Source organism: Brachypodium distachyon, chromosome 1 (assembly GCF_000005505.3).
Source record: "Brachypodium distachyon strain Bd21 chromosome 1, Brachypodium_distachyon_v3.0, whole genome shotgun sequence".
In the NCBI taxonomy this organism is placed as follows: domain Eukaryota; kingdom Viridiplantae; phylum Streptophyta; class Magnoliopsida; order Poales; family Poaceae; genus Brachypodium; species Brachypodium distachyon.
Window position 1 is genome coordinate 52,475,491 of NC_016131.3, and position 15,748 is coordinate 52,491,238.

Genomic DNA, 15,748 nt, shown 5'->3' on the forward strand with positions numbered 1-15,748 from the left:
AGTTGCAAAGATGCCTGGGGCTACTCCAACAAGCAAACTAAAAGCTAGCAGTATTGAACGGGATCGACGAAACGTATCAGATATATTCGAGCTTGCTTGCTTGCCGTGTGCACGTACCATATACAGACTATTAACTTTAGGTTGAATTTCAATCCTCTTGTAATTCCAGCTTCAGTTCCTGGTTGGGTTACAGGATGAAAGCATCAGTATTTTTTTATTTACAGTCGTGACATGCGGGAAAAAAATCAAAGCAAAGAGGTTTACATTGAATATTAAGAACAACATCCGCACTGTGAATCAGAAAAAATAATGGAAAACACAATGTGCCCAGTTCATGAGCTACCATATTCTGGTTTCTCTGCAGTCTGCACGCTGCGATACAAACCTGTCCTGTCAGTCTAATAGATACACTCATGCGATGCATTTACCAGTTTAGACGCTCTGAATAGATCCTTTCTAATCTTCCATGTTCTGCACCATTCTTCCTGCGAAGATCCTTCTTTTAGCACATGAATTTGGTGCATTCTTGGAAAGTACTGCACACACTACTACAAAACGGTTTATATGCAACGTCACATCAGTAACGGGTCCGGCGCGACCATTACCGATGAACCGAGCGGGCACCGCCTGTCTCCGGCCAGCGACACATCAGTGGCGGTCCGACCGCCACTGATGTACACTCATAGCTCGCGAGTAACATCAGTGGCGGTCGGTTATGGGGCGACCGCCACTGATGAACCATGCATCAGTAACGGTCGGCCCAGCTCGACCGTTACTGATGTGTACACGATTATCAGTAACGGTCGCGAAAACCTCGACCGACACTGATGTTCGTCGCGTTTTAAATACGCTGGCAGAGCCGCAGCTGGTCGCGCCGCGCGTCGTAACGGACCAGCTACGGCCCCTTCCTCTCCGGCGACGGCGAGGTGTTGCCCGACCGCGCCATGGCCGCCGGCGAGCCCCCCAGGTAGCCCCTCCTCCCTCCCCCCCGCGCCGGCGGCGCCGCTTCCATGGTCGGCAAGCGGCCATGGCCGCCGAGCTCCGATCTTCGAGCCCTAAGCTTCCTCTCCCTCCCGATGTCTCTCTCCCCCCCGATCTCTCTCGCCGGCCTCCAATTTCCCCAATTTCAGATTTTTGAGCTCCGCGGCCACCGGCCAAAATGCGGCCTCCTCGTCGTCACCCGGAGCTTCCCTCTCGCTTGCGAGCTCTCTCTTCCTCCCGATCTTTCTCGCCGGCCTCCAATTTCTCTCCGAATGTCTCTAATTTCAAATTTTTAGTTAGCTCCGGTTAATTAGTACCTTAATCTCCTTGTCAATGATTAGGCTAACTATTTTTCTTTTTTGTTTTCTTGTGTATTGTGTTGTAGATCGAAAGACCGTTCTTGGATGTACGCTAAGGAAAGAATCAATGCTCGATGGATAACCGAATGGACGGTCTTTTTTGGAGTCGCGAAAGGTGATATGGAACGAAAAAGATTTTTGTTGATGCGTTGTCCATGTCGCAAATGTGGAAACACATGCATGATGAAGCCTGAAGATGTTCAGATGCACGTGCTGGCATTGGCTTTTGTGGATGATTATTCTCGCTGGACTTGTCACGAGGAGGATGTTGTTGATGTCGGTAGCGGTGCGAAGATGATGATGTCCTGCGGTATGATCTGGTGAATGATTCCGAGGAAGAAACAAGGGTCAATGAGGAGGCTAATGTGGAAGGTGAAGGAGCTCCACGTGGCAGGATTGCCGAAATGCTAGATGACCCGTACCTACGGGAGCAGCTAGAGGACCCCGAAGATGAGACAGAGTCTGCTCAGTTCAAAAAATTGTTGGAGGACGCAAACACACCCTTGCATGATGGAGCTGGCGAAGAAAACAACGTGCTCGAAGTGACGCTCGAACTTTTGAGGCTGAAGACAGCATCATGCTGGTCAGACAAGGGCTTCACGGGCTTGTTGAGTTACCTTGCTTCGGTTTTTCCACAGCCAAACAAGTTGCCCAAGAGCACATACGAGGCGAAGAAGATTACATGCCCGCTCGGATTGGATTGCGTGAAACATCATTCATGTCCAAACGACTGCATGGTATACATTGGAGAGTACGAGAACCATGAGAGCTGCCACATATGCGGTGCATCGAGATACAAGAAGAAAAACGCCAGGGCTGGCGAAGACGATGGGGAAGAAGTGATGAAGGGCAGGCCGGCAAAGACTGTTTGGTATCTTACGGCAGGTGAACGAGTTGAACGTTGGATGCAGAACGTTAAGGACGTGAGGTATCTCGTCCATCACGATCCGCCGCAGGCTGCATTCGATCCTGACGGCCACTACCGTGTGGAGAAACCTGGGGTCCTAAGACATCTTGCCGATGGGACTCAGTGGAGGAACTTCGACACGGCATTTCCGGATTTCGGGGCAGAGCCCAGAAACCTGAGACTCGGTCTCAGCACTGACGGGATAAATCCTTTCGGAAACATGAACAACAAGCACAGCACATGGCCAGTGATCTTGTTTGTCTACAACCTTCCTCCATGGTTAATCATGAAGAGAAAGTACATCCACATGTGCATGCTCATACAGGGTCCAAAGCAGCCGGGAGCTGACCTAAATGTGTATCTGCAGTTAATGAAGGATGAGCTGAAGCAGCTTTGGAACCCTGGCAGAGTGGTTTGGGACGCAAACGGGAGGGAGTACTTCACGATGAGAGCAGCGCTTCTGACCTGCGTGCATGACTACCCCGTGAATGGAAACACTTCATGCCAGGTGACACATGGGTACAAGGCCTGTACAAAGTGCGGGGAAAACACGACATCGGAGAAGTTGCCCGCTTCATCCAAAATTGTGTACATGGGCCACCGAAAGTGGTTGGATGCTAAAGACCCTTGGAGGGATGACAAGGAAAGGTTCAATGGGAAGACGGAGCACGGGACAGCGCCGAAGGAGAAGTCTGGTATGCAAATCCTCGAAATTGTGAACAATCTTGAGGTTGTCCCCGAAAAGATTGCTGCGAAGAAATATAAGGAACCTGAAGGCGTCGTGTGAAACGATCTTGAGGCATTCTCATGAACGACGCACAAGTGAGTGTGATGGTGGACTCCGTCATCGACGACCATCGGGATTATGCTATCCCGCTACCTCCGGAGGAAGGCGTGGATATCCTAGGCGGTTGTCCAAACTACCGAATTATGTGGCATAGGAGCTTGGTATGTCTCTACAACCAGCGCCGGCCCTCTATGGCTCCATATCCCTCCGCCCAGAAAGGTACTTCTCATTCGCCACTCGGCCTTTCCCCTAGGATACTTCCTCCTGTCGATGCCGGCGGAGATGAAGAGCGGGCAATGTCGATGCCTGCACAGCTCAAAGATAGCCAGACCACAGGGTCGGCACAGGCTGGAAGCGTCCCTCCCACCTTCTCTCTCTTGGGTGCCGCTGAGTCCATGGGTGGCCACAAGATCGATGACAAGTACAAGGCGGAGGAGCAGAAGGTATGGACAGTAAGAGAAGGCATAAAAAGAGGGGGCGCGGCGGCAAGACCATCAAGGAGTCCTCCACTGTCAGTCAAGATGAGATGCACCATGTGCCTGACATAACTGGAGTCTGGGAGGACAATAGGCCTGACATTCTCATCAAGAACCCATATCAAGGCCAGAGATTCGAAAACGGATCCTATTTCATGGCTAGGGAGTTCAACCGGGCGCTGCTTTACTATCCTGGAAGACCGATGGTCACCGAAGATTTCCTGCGTGCCGTGTCCAGAGAGATGCAAGAGCTTCATTAGTTCTACATGCAAGCATCAGCTGGTTCTCAACAGCATGCCCAACAGATCAATGTTAGAATCCCAAAAAACTATGGCTTCTTTGACCAAGAAACCGGGAACATTCAGGAACGTCCTATCACCTTTGGAGTTCAACGAACTGTTCCACCTCTTCAACCGCCAAAAGCTTGATATCAACCTCTTAAGGCTGTGGTCTGCCTACCAAATAAGAGAACTGCAGCGATTGGAGGTAAAAAAAGTAGCCATTCTAGACCCCGCGCTGTTCAACTACGATGACATCGGTCTTGAGCCAGAAAAGGATGCCTCAAGAACCATGGCATCTAAATACTTGGTGGCATGTCTCGAGAAATACGCGGACGACGACTTCATCCTCTTCTTCCTTAATTTGGAGTAAGTTCAATTTTATATATGGAACCGTTTGTTTTTTCTAATTCAGTCTTTCTTATACACCCTTAGATACTAAAGTTTGTTTTTTTTAAAACAGAGACCATTGGGTGACACTACTCATTTGTTTGGCTTGGTCCGCGGTGTACTACTTTGATTCACTACTTCCGAAGAAGGGTGTTCGAGGTAGGTTCTGGAAACCCATTAAATCACTCATTAACACTGCCTGGAAAGTGGCGAGCAAGGGAAAACTAGCTGGTAAAGGCTATAAAGACGAGCCTCACCACAACCACAGGTTCCCTTGCCAGCAACAGCCGCCCGGCAGTGTTCTGTGGCTACTACTGCTGTCACATCCTTATGGAGAATGCCAGCAAGTTCAAGCCTGAGTGAAAGGGGTCAGTCACGGCGATGGAAGAGTACTGGCGGCCCCGAATGACAATGGGACACCGACCTAAATGGGTCGTCTATAACATTCAAAGGGAGTTCGCCCATCTCATAAACAATGAGGTCATCAAGCCTAGTGGGAACTTCTTCGAACACGTGGAACAAGTCGTGTCTAGGTTCACCCACGACAATAGATTCATTTGTATTCTTTATATGCTTTCATGAAATTTTGACACTTTGTAATTATGCTTCTATGGAGTTTTGACACTTTGTAATCAATGTGGTGAAGTGAGATACATTTGTATTCTTTATATGCTTTATATGATGCGGCTTATATACATTTGTATGCTTTAAATGATGTGATGTGATGTGATGTGATGCGGCTTTATATGTATTTTTCTGCGATGAGATACATTTTTGTATGATGAGATACATTCTATGTATAATTTGTTGTGCTGTATATAATTCGCTGTGTATTTCCTGTGTATTTACTGTGTTTTTAATTATTATTTTAAATACCGAAAATGTATCAGTATCGGTCGCTCGACCGACACTGATGCGGCAACGCGACCGTTACTGATGATATATACATCAGTAACGGTCCGGGAGGAGCGACCGCCACTAATGTATATATACTGATGATTGTACATCAGTAACGGTCCGGACGACCGTTACTGATGATGGGTATCATCAGTAACACGAAGTTATAAACGGCGGCCCCGACCGTTACTGATATGATTTTTCGACCGTTAATGATAACCATTTCTGTAGTAGTGACAATACTTGTACTTCCAGCAGGCAGATTAAACCACCCTTCCTAACAAAATGGTACCATCCTTGATTTTTGTTGTTGCACGCAGATCAAACTTCAGCGGCTGCCTGCCTATTCTTATAGAGCATAGAATATGAGTGGAGGACATGTTGAATCCCAATCGTTGAAATATCAGACTGCGTACTGTGTACCCCATTTTCTGGATTGCAATGCTTGCAAAATGGTTTTTGGTTGTACGTCATTTTCCAGATTGCAATGCCTGTAAAGTGGCCCGATTTGCAAGTTCTGAAATTTCAACGAATTTCCTTTCTCCCATCAACTCTTTGTTGAAAATAGCATCCGATAACACCACTGCAGACGCCCCTGCCTCCATGTGCGACTTGATTGAATCTGCCAGAGGGGCCATATCAGTGTGAATGTTTCATATAGCAGACCGGCAGCTCTACTTTGATTAAGTGCGGTAATCTATTTCTTTGTGGCTAACTTAAAGTGTCTATGTATTCGGAAAAGAACATTTGGATGTTGCTATTTAGGCATCGAAGCAAGTAGGGATGGATACACAAGCCATCTTACCGATGGTAATTCCTTGAGAAGCAACCATTGGTAGAACAGGAAATGGTTTCTTTAGAGCAGACATGTACATCTCTCCACCCATCACTGAAACTGGGTACACCTAATTAAATTCGACACACAAACCAACTAATGTCAGATACTCAGATGGCCAACAAAACTAATCGAAACTAACACATTTGTTCGTCACAAAATAAAACAACAGATTTTGCTCAAAACGATCCTAGAGAAGGAATTGTTTAACAACATCTGACAAAAAGTTATCGTCTTAATATATAGTTAATGCTCTGACCTTTCTACACATAACTACAAGAGGAGAGATATGAGTCATGAAACCTTAACGATTTTAGCACCAGCACTGCAAGCAGATATAATCTGCAAAAATCATGTATAACAAACATGTTAGGCCAAAAATTAGGTACTCAGAACTGCGTCAATTCATTTCGATGGAGGTTGGTATGTGGCATTTGGTACATACTTCAGTTGGCGTCAACACTCCTGGAATATACAGAACCTCACTTTCTTCAAGTTCATGAAGTATTTCCTTGAGCAATAAAATACGCAAGAATCAATCAGCATTTATATGTTACATTGGCGTACCGGTTTGGATACAAACTGTATTATCACAAAATCTATTTGTTATCCATAAATATTGCATCCTGTAAAGCAACTCAAAGCACACACAAGAAATAGGAGTCAATTTGTGAAATAAAATTACCGATGCCCTAAACTAAAAGCCTGCAAGGATCTTTGATATATCTAAAATAAAATAGTAGCATGTTTTACATGACAAACTGTATAGGGAATGTTCCTAGTGATGTAAGTATATAGTTAGTAATAAGTAATAACACTCGAAGATGTTAAAAAGTAATAACTGAATATAGGAAAATGTGCATTTCTAGTAAAACAAGCAGTATTAGAAATGCATTACTACTGCCTCTTACCATGACTGTACCAGGACTCATGAGAAACTGTGCACCGGCTCTAATTGCTTTCCTTGCATCATCAACACTTAGGACCGTGCCAACCTAAGTAGAAGGTGCAGAAAAATCAGTAAATATCACGAGCTATTAACGATGTGCCTGATAGTTTGAGATAACTGAGATTGCACAGGCCAGGCCAGCTTTGATGGAGTAGTATAATGCGACTTATCACTTTTGAAAAACACATCGGGAAATAACTGCCTGTGAAGTAATGCAAGGTTTGCCTTACGCCAAATGTCAAAGAAGGATAACTCCTGCGAAGATCCTCAACAACCTGGATGGTAAGAAGATTAACCAATCACTTGGAAGCTAGCAAGGAGTGAGTAATGGTGATCATTTTAAAAGAATGGTGAGGAAGGCACCACCTCCAGCACTCCAGGAGTGGACATCACAATTTCTAGCTGAACAACATAGCACATGTTTGTTAGAACCAGGGAGGAATCAAACAACAGTACAATACTAACATGTAAAGAAAATGTTTAGCATGGATGGAAAGAACCCCAGAGACACAAGCTCAGAAAGAAAGAACCTCCTCCTCTGGAGGGTTCATTCAGAACACCAAGCACCCTAGAATTCTACTCCACCACGCACCCAACAAAACAAAGACCGCATTGGAGCAACTAACTCACCACAGATACGCCGCCGCGCACGGCCGCGTGGGCCGCCTGCAATGCCATGTCACTGCTGCAAGGAGACATAGAAAGAAGAGCCAAGAAGAGAAGTTGAGACAATTCTTAATCTTTGCTCTGGTGAGACCAAACGCCAAACAGGTGCCGGGCGCCGGCAGGGATTAATTGGGTGAGGGCGGCGTTTTGCTTACTCTTGCGCGCGGAGGCAGGCGATGACGCGCGAGCGCAGTATGGAGGCGAGCGCCTTCGGTGGCCGCGACGGGTCTCGCCGGCGACGGCGAAGCTGGGAGGTGGGTCGAGGCGGCTGTGCAGCGGCAACGAGCATCCTGGAGCGAGCGGGAACCGCCCTCCAATGAGCGCAGTTCTGCAGTAGAGTTGTGAGATAAGCGTTGTCCTCCGCTCTGCTTTTCTCAGGCTTGTCAACCTTTTTTTTTTTACAGCCTCAGACTTGTCAACCTGTTCCTTCGCTTCGTCTAAGAAAAAAAAACTGTTCCTTCGCGGTGAACCTGTGGTGCATTTCCAAAGAAGTAACTAAAACAGGTCGGCTAATTTCCGTAGCCTGAAATTTATATAAAATCCCAATCTCCTTACCAAGTCTAAATACTACCTCCGTCCCATTTAAGTGACTTTTTATTACATTTATCTAGACACTTTTTAAGTATAGTTACATTCATATTTTAGCAAATTTGAGCCACTTAATATAGAACGGAGGGAGTATAAGTTAGTGGTAAAAAAAAGTCTAAATAGAAGTTAACAGTTAGGTGTCTGGTTAGATTTAGGGTGTGTTTGTACGGGGAAAGTATCAGGTAGTTACGTGTTTGGTTACACTTATGGTGTGTTTGTACGGGAAAGAATCAAGTGAAAACCATTTTTATGGTGCAAATTTTTTAGAAACCAAAATTTGTAGTTTCAATTTTTTTTAAAAAAAATACCATATGTTGAAGGAGTAATGTTCTACCAACATGCAAAAATTCAAATCAAAACTCAAATACATTTGGAAGGAATAGAAAAGAGAATGTACAAGTGAATGATGTCAAACTGTACAGAACCGCTATTCATGTTGAATTTGGTTTTTTATTGCTACTAAACGAGATTGAGTTTGACCTGAAATCATTTTTATAATGGTTTCACAGAGTTTTCATCGGAAGATTGTTTTTACCGGATACGTCAATGTGTTTATACACCACTTGTTTTTAGTAACCACAATCTGTATGAGATTAGACACAACAAGGTTAGTCATCAATCAAACATGCTGAATTTTCAATTTCCAACGACCCAACAGTTGGCCATCATGGCAGTCAACTTGCCACCTGGTCGGTCAACAAGGGCGAAGCTAGGATGGAGGGCCACTGGTGTCAACTTTGCTGGCCCGGTGCCATTTTCTACAAATGAATAATATGCTTTACTTAGCTTTGTAAAAGTAAAGCATATTATTCATTTGTAGAAATTTTACAAAGGAATATTGCTACAATTCATTGGTGTTAACTGACACCATTAATATAACCTAGCTCTGCCCCTGCCGGTCAGCGGTGGCTCGGGCTCGATTAGGACCACGCGTGAACAACTTACAAAAAATTAGAATCCAAATATGCATTTTGATAGAATTATGACTCAATTGACACATCCCGAATAGTTTTAGGACCTACGGTGCACTTTACTCTTTCAAACAAATTTTGATAAGCAAATCCAGCACAACGAATGCAGATAAAGAAAACCTATGAAAGAAAAAAACATCCAAATCAAAAGAAAACCAATCGGGCAAGCTCAAATTAACAAAACCCAATATAACGCATTGCAACGGGATAGGAAAGAACTAATCATTTTTCAATCTCAACCGCTTGATTCCATGACTAGACGACCATGAACGGCAGCAGATCACTTAATCCATGGGACATCCATTTTTTTTAGGGCAGAAACCACAAAACCTCAAGCCCAGCCCAATAAACCCAACCCAACCTCTCCCGTATTCCCCTTCTCCCCCTCCCCTCGCGCCGCCGCCCTCGAACCCTAAAACAAAACCCCCGATAGAGCCACCGGATAGAGCATCAGCCATGGCGGAGCACGACCTGACGGCGCGCATGGCCGCGCAGATGGACTGCCATCTGGTGTTCCCGCTGCTGGAGTTCCTCCAGGAGCGCCAGCTCTACGCCGACGACCAGATCCTGGAGGCCAAGATCCGCCTCCTCAGCGGCACCAACATGGTCGACTACGCCATGGACATCCACAAGTCGCTCCACGGAACCGACGACGTCCCCGCTGACATGGTCGCCCGCCGCTCAGAGGTCGTCGCCAGGCTCAGGACCCTCGACGAGGCCGCAGCGCCGCTTGTAGGGTTCCTCTCCAACCCGCAGCTCGTCCAGGAGCTCAGGCCCGACAAGCAGTACAACATCCACATGCTCCAGGAACGCTATCAGGTCTGTAATCCACTACGATTATGGGTTGGGTCGCGTGTTGGAATTTTTGACCTAGTATATTTGGGTATGCTTAACTCTCAAGGATTGTGCGATTGGCTTTTGTGCCCTTAGATTGTAATGATTATTGCCCTTACATGATAGTTCGATCCTTCTGTTGACTGCCGTTTTATTAACTTCGAATTTATTATTAGGTTTAGTAATGTTCCAATTTGTGATGTTGGTTTTCCAACCATCAACTGTTAGCGAGTTTGTCAGTCATGACTTCTGTGGTTAAACTCGTTCTCTCTTATAAAATTTCCTTTAGTTGTGCTTCAAGGAGCTCTGCTTATTGCAAAAATCTTCAGAATATATGATGATTATCTAATTGTATAATCTGACGTGTTATGTGCAAACTAACTAATCAAATCCTTGTTAATGATACAGATTGGACCTGACCAGATTGAAGCTCTGTATCAATATGCTAAATTTCAGTTTGAGTGTGGGAACTACTCAGGAGCTGCTGATTTCTTGTACCAGTATCGTGCTTTGTGCACAAACAGTGAGAGGAGTTTGAGTGCGCTGTGGGGAAAGCTCGCTGCAGAGATATTGATGCAGAACTGGGATGTTGCACAGGAGGAGCTTAATCGGTTGAAGGAGCTTATTGATTCAAAGGTTTGCCTTCTAAATTCTAATATGTATGTTCTGTCCTTTTTAGTTCGCCTTATGTAACATCTTTATAAATTTTTGGCCATGTTTCTTTTTTTGCAGAACTTCTCATCACCTATAAATCAGCTCCACAGCAGAATATGGCTGATGCATTGGAGTCTCTTTATCTTCTTTAACCATGAAAATGGAAGAAATGGGATCATCGATCTGTTCTTCCAGGACAGGTTTGTTTACGAAGCTTATAATTATTTAGTCCTAATGTATTATATTTTTAATAGATAATCTAGTCTAAATTAACCATAAATTGTGTGTATAACATTATAACTACCGAGTACCGACCTGGGCATTGTTAGTTTCTTTCATGGTTTGAATTTACAAATAAGAGCAAGAGACTGAGCTAATTGTGAAATGTGATTGAGTTTTATGCAAAAGGCTTCTTCACAAAAGGATTGGAGATGGTTTTATCCAATTTATATGAGCCCATTTTTCTAAACATACTTCTCTCTATCTTTTCCCAGGTACTTGAATGCAATTCAGACAAACGCACCCCATCTTCTGAGATACCTTGCTGCTGCAGTTGTTGTGAACAAAAGGAGAAGGAATATGCTTAAAGAATTGATTAAAGTCATTCAGCAGGAGCAGCAGTGCTACAAGGATCCCATAACTGAATTCCTCGAATGCTTGTATGTGAACTATGATTTCGATGGCGCACAACAGAAACTCATTGAGTGCGAGCAGGTAAGTTTAAGATTCTTTCTACCAATATTCATGGTCATTCTGCTTATTAAACTTGTGTCAACATGCTCCTCTGTACACTGCTTGAGTTAACAGTTTGCTCATTATTTATATGTTGTATTTCCTTTTTTTTTTCAATCCTTTGGTTACAAACTGCATTTGTTCTTTGCTTTGTCGCTTTGGTATCCCTATTGCCTCAGCAGTTTTCATGTGTTGCAGAACTGTCTGTTATGTTTTTTTTTCTAATGGCTGCCTTTCTAGGTTATATTGAATGATCCCTTTCTGGGAAAGCGCATTGAAGAAGGGAATTTCATCACTGTTCCCCTAAGAGACGAGTTCCTTGAAAATGCTCGCCTGTTCATTTTCGAGACTTACTGCCGTATACATCGGTGCATAGATATTGGGTAGGTGTTTGTGCCTTCATCTCCACTTTTTAATGAATTCCGTAATTCAGTTGCAATCATTGATTGGAGAAAGTGCTGTTGTGAAGTGTTGCCTGAGTTAGCATACACTAGTTATGAACTATTTATCGTGCTACTGGCTATTCTTTACTTATTTCATAGTAACTGTATTGCATTCTTTCCTGTATGTTGTTGCCTGTCATACATCACTCGAGAGTAAAAAACACATATCATTAGGCTCAATCGTTGCTATCTGTGGTAAGCCTGTTAGGACTCAGGAATAATGCTTACTCTGTATAACATCCAGAGGGTTGAAAACCTATTCCAATCTTTTAGTTTAGGAGCATATATTATCGTATGTTTATGTTTCATATTGTCTCTTCAGCATAGGAGAACTAGATTGTTAATAAATATATCTAAGATGTTCTTCCAATATTTTGCAACAAACAGCATGCTTGCGGAGAAGATGAACATGACCTACGACGAGGCGGAATTATGGATAATGAACTTGGTCAAGAGTTCAAAACTGGATGCCAAGATTGATTCAGTGACAGGAACTCTTATCATGACGACCAATCATGTTAACGTGTAAGTTGCTCCAGCCCTACTTAATCACAATATGCCAATTTGTATTATAATATTTACTTGTTTCTGCCAGAATTGTAATATCTCTATCAATCCTTTTGCAGCCATGAGCAGATCATTGAGAACATGAAGAACCTTAACGCCCGAACTTACATGCTAGCAAAGAGCCTTGTGGATCCAGGTCATGCAGCAGCACAGCAGGCTGCCCGGTGAGACTAAAAGCATCTGCAGTTTTGAGTCGGCAAGAATTGTTTGGGAGCTTGGTTCTTCGGCTGCGCCTTTGTTGTTAGTACTTGAATCACACAGACGGTGATCTGCAATTTGCTATAGCTTATGCTGACGTTTATAATGTTTTGTACTCGGAATTCTGTTACTCAAGTTAATTGTTTATTTAGTATTGCAATCACTCATACCTGATTGTCACGGTATTTCTTGTGTATCCCCAAGTGCCAAATTGTGTGACTTCGAATGGGAACATTGATGTCTGGGAGAAAATCACATCTAGCACAGACGATCCCAATATCCTCTATTGACAATTAAACAGGTCCCTAATTCTTTTTACAAATACATTTTTGAGTAAAATTTGAAATTGAATTTACATTTCTAATATAATAAGTAAGAACTACCAAAAAGACTACCAAATTTCTAGCAAGTTTCATTTCAGATATAGGTTCTTCTAGTAGCTTCTAGACGTCTAAAGCAAGCATTAGTCCGAATGAGAGAGCTCAAATAACTGTAGCCAACAAAAATTCAGTACCGGACATGTGAAAATTGCAACAAATCTGATCGCGCATTTGCACAGGCCACCTTGATAGATTAAAAAAGGATAAGGATTACACTCACCAGATAAAAAACCATTGTAAACATCACCCTTTGATAAAATATGTTATTCAACATTTCAACTAAAAGAACTAGACGAAATAATATCAGAACGTGTTGAGAAAATTTAAAATAAGAGTATTATAACTAAAAGAGAACAAATAAGATTAAGAGTAACGCATTGGTGGTCCATTAACTTGGTGGTGTGAACACTTCAGTCCAACAACTTAAAAACACCGCATCTGTACCACTAAGCTTGGCAGGGGGAACACTTTTGGTCAAAATCATGTTTAAGAGTTTAATTTTGTTGAGTTAGCATTCGTGAAACTATGGGGTGGTTTTTTTTTTTCTTCTCACAAGGTTCATACCCCATACCATCTCAATTCCCCCGCCCGAGCCCTCCCAATTCTCCGTTCTCAACCAAGAATCATAGCCTCTTGGAAGCTTCGGGTCGATCTTATCGTAATGTATCAGTTGTAAAATGGTGCATCGCTCAGATCTCTATACGTTGGCCAAAAAGCTCATTTTCATATATGATTTCCCGAGAAACTATCCTTGGAATTACAGTACAAAGCCTCTTTGATATCTACGTGAAGATTATGATAACTCACAGCTCATAGAAATGCAATTATATATTCATCCACACGTTACGGAACGAAGACAAAGTGAACCTCACAATATTATCACTTGCTCTTTAGCAAAGCCATAGATTTATATGAGATGACAGTACAACATTACATGAGACTTGCTGCGACAAAATTAACCGCAGCTAACAAACTTATTATTCACTGAGCGCTTCCTCTTGACAACTCTTGTTTGTGGCTCCCGGATCTCACAAGTATAGATGTAGCAATGGTAGGGCAGTATCTGAGACTTCCATGCGAGGATCTTAAATCTTCCATGAGGCTTGACGCCTCCATACACCACATCTTGAATTTTAATATCCGGAACTTCATCTTTAGAAGAACGTGTATTAGAAACAAAAAGATATTCACCATCCAGTATTCCCACATATGTAGGTTTATCTTTATTAACCAGAGCACAAGGATGCTCACCGTACATAGAGTGAAGTTTTGCTACAGACCTTTTCATGAATTCCAGAACGTTGCACCAATAATTGATGTTAAAATTATCTTTAAGTACGCGAGCGGTGACATTTGCAGCAACTAGAGATCTACTCTGCATCCTCGCTATCTCCATTGCCAAATGCAAAAATTTCGGGTGCATCTCCGGGTTCGTGCTTCCAAAAGTAATCACCTTGAAGAAATACCAGTACGCCTCATGAGACAGAGGCTTCAACGTCATAGCCTGTGCTGTGCCAAACTTTCTGATCTTGTCGGACCGGCTTGTGATTATAATCTTATTACCGGTTGTAGTGAACCTTGTAGAGAGAGAACACATCCATTCCCATAAATCTTCATTGAGTTCCCTTACTACCTCAAAAACAATCAGCAATCTCCCATTCTTGTCATGTCTCGATGTGCTTTCATCTCTCAAAATGGCTGTACCCTCATGTCCGAAGTTACCATCTTCAAAGAACACAATCTGTGAGAAATGATCACGGACTCTTTCGTCGTTGCAGGCATGAGCGACAAGGGTACTCTTTCCAGATCTCCCTGGACCAACAATTGGGAGGACCTCAAACCTGCCAAGACTAGTACCACTACAAGGTTGTGTGTGCAAGAGGAAGTTGACAACCAGTTCCATCTCCATCTGGCGGCCAAACATGCACTTTTCCAGCAAGATATGCATGCTGTAAGGCTGGCGGAGCAGACGAGGATATGTTGCCAAGAACATGACCGACTCACTCACATCAAGGATCATGGTTCTCAAACTGTCAAGGACTTGTTCAACTTCTAGTTCTTGTGAAGTTTTTGTGCTGCTGCTAGATAGAAAGAGACGTTTTGCATAACTGAATTTGGACAGAGCCCATGGCTTACTCATAATCTGACGATCTTCATCCTCGTTTGCTCCAATAGCTCTGTATCTGAAGGCGTCGAGCACGTAGAAACCTCCGTACATGGTGTCCCTCAGCATGCTGAGCTGCTGAAGCATCCCTTGGTTTGTGATGCAACGCCCCGCGGCCTCGTCGACGATGACCTGAGCTCGGAGTAGAATCCTCTCGAGGTTAACCACCGGGGACTGCTCTGGCCGCTTGCAGTAATTTTTGATGAAGAAACTCATGGATCTTGTAGCAAGTTCACCGACCACCGCCGGAAGGAAAATCTCCATTTGGAACTGAGCCGTGGAATCTGATGTACCTAAAGCTTCATTTATGGTCACTGCTGGATGCATCCCATGATTGATTCAGGCACTTTCAAATCCTGTGGCATTTCTCCCTCTACTGTTTGCGTGAGATAGACTTGAGCAACATGGGCTAGTTGGGCTTTTCTTACTGTTTCTCAGCGCAATTTGACCGGCAGCCAACGCCGCTCTTACCTCATTTAATTCTACGCAGTACTACTACTCAACCAGCTAAACCATATTAGGAGAGACCTGTCATGCTTTACGAGATCAAACTGTCGACTAGCGGGAAATAGCTTTCAATTCCAGACCCCAAACTTTACGCTGACCGGCAGCCGGCAGCGGGCCTGTACTTGCTTGTGCATCGGTATCATGGATCGTATGGGAACAATCAAGGAAAGAATAATCTCTAGTGG

General features: G+C 43.7%; 3 protein-coding genes across 4 annotated transcripts; 1 reads left to right on the forward strand and 2 right to left on the reverse strand.

The window, feature by feature from the left end:
* Window positions 1-5,239: 5,239 nt before the first annotated feature.
* LOC100827605 (KHG/KDPG aldolase) lies at window positions 5,240-7,903 on the reverse strand. 2 transcript variants are annotated; one of them, XM_014902196.2, is made up of 9 exons: window positions 7,681-7,903; window positions 7,490-7,541; window positions 7,226-7,261; window positions 7,090-7,134; window positions 6,822-6,905; window positions 6,356-6,421; window positions 6,214-6,252; window positions 5,881-5,980; window positions 5,240-5,697 (listed from the first exon to the last, which is right to left on the reverse strand). In XM_014902196.2, the coding sequence occupies exons 1-9, from the start codon at window positions 7,812-7,814 to the stop codon at window positions 5,546-5,548; spliced, it is 708 nt and encodes a 235-aa protein (XP_014757682.1). In that variant the 5' UTR covers window positions 7,815-7,903; the 3' UTR covers window positions 5,240-5,545. The 2 variants fall into 2 exon arrangements, with proteins under 2 accessions (XP_014757682.1, XP_003557377.1); XM_003557329.4 differs by having other exon boundaries at window positions 7,490-7,544.
* A 1,531-nt stretch (window positions 7,904-9,434) lies between these two features.
* LOC100827915 (eukaryotic translation initiation factor 3 subunit E) lies at window positions 9,435-12,697 on the forward strand. The gene is made up of 7 exons (XM_003557330.4): window positions 9,435-9,903; window positions 10,327-10,554; window positions 10,651-10,772; window positions 11,067-11,286; window positions 11,545-11,687; window positions 12,135-12,272; window positions 12,374-12,697. The coding sequence occupies exons 1-7, from the start codon at window positions 9,541-9,543 to the stop codon at window positions 12,480-12,482; spliced, it is 1,323 nt and encodes a 440-aa protein (XP_003557378.1). The 5' UTR covers window positions 9,435-9,540; the 3' UTR covers window positions 12,483-12,697.
* A 1,005-nt stretch (window positions 12,698-13,702) lies between these two features.
* Window positions 13,703-15,463, reverse strand: LOC100834873 (disease resistance protein RGA2). The gene is made up of 2 exons (XM_014896551.2): window positions 14,144-15,463; window positions 13,703-14,044 (listed from the first exon to the last, which is right to left on the reverse strand). The coding sequence occupies exons 1-2, from the start codon at window positions 15,381-15,383 to the stop codon at window positions 13,848-13,850; spliced, it is 1,437 nt and encodes a 478-aa protein (XP_014752037.1). The 5' UTR covers window positions 15,384-15,463; the 3' UTR covers window positions 13,703-13,847.
* Window positions 15,464-15,748: the final 285 nt, after the last annotated feature.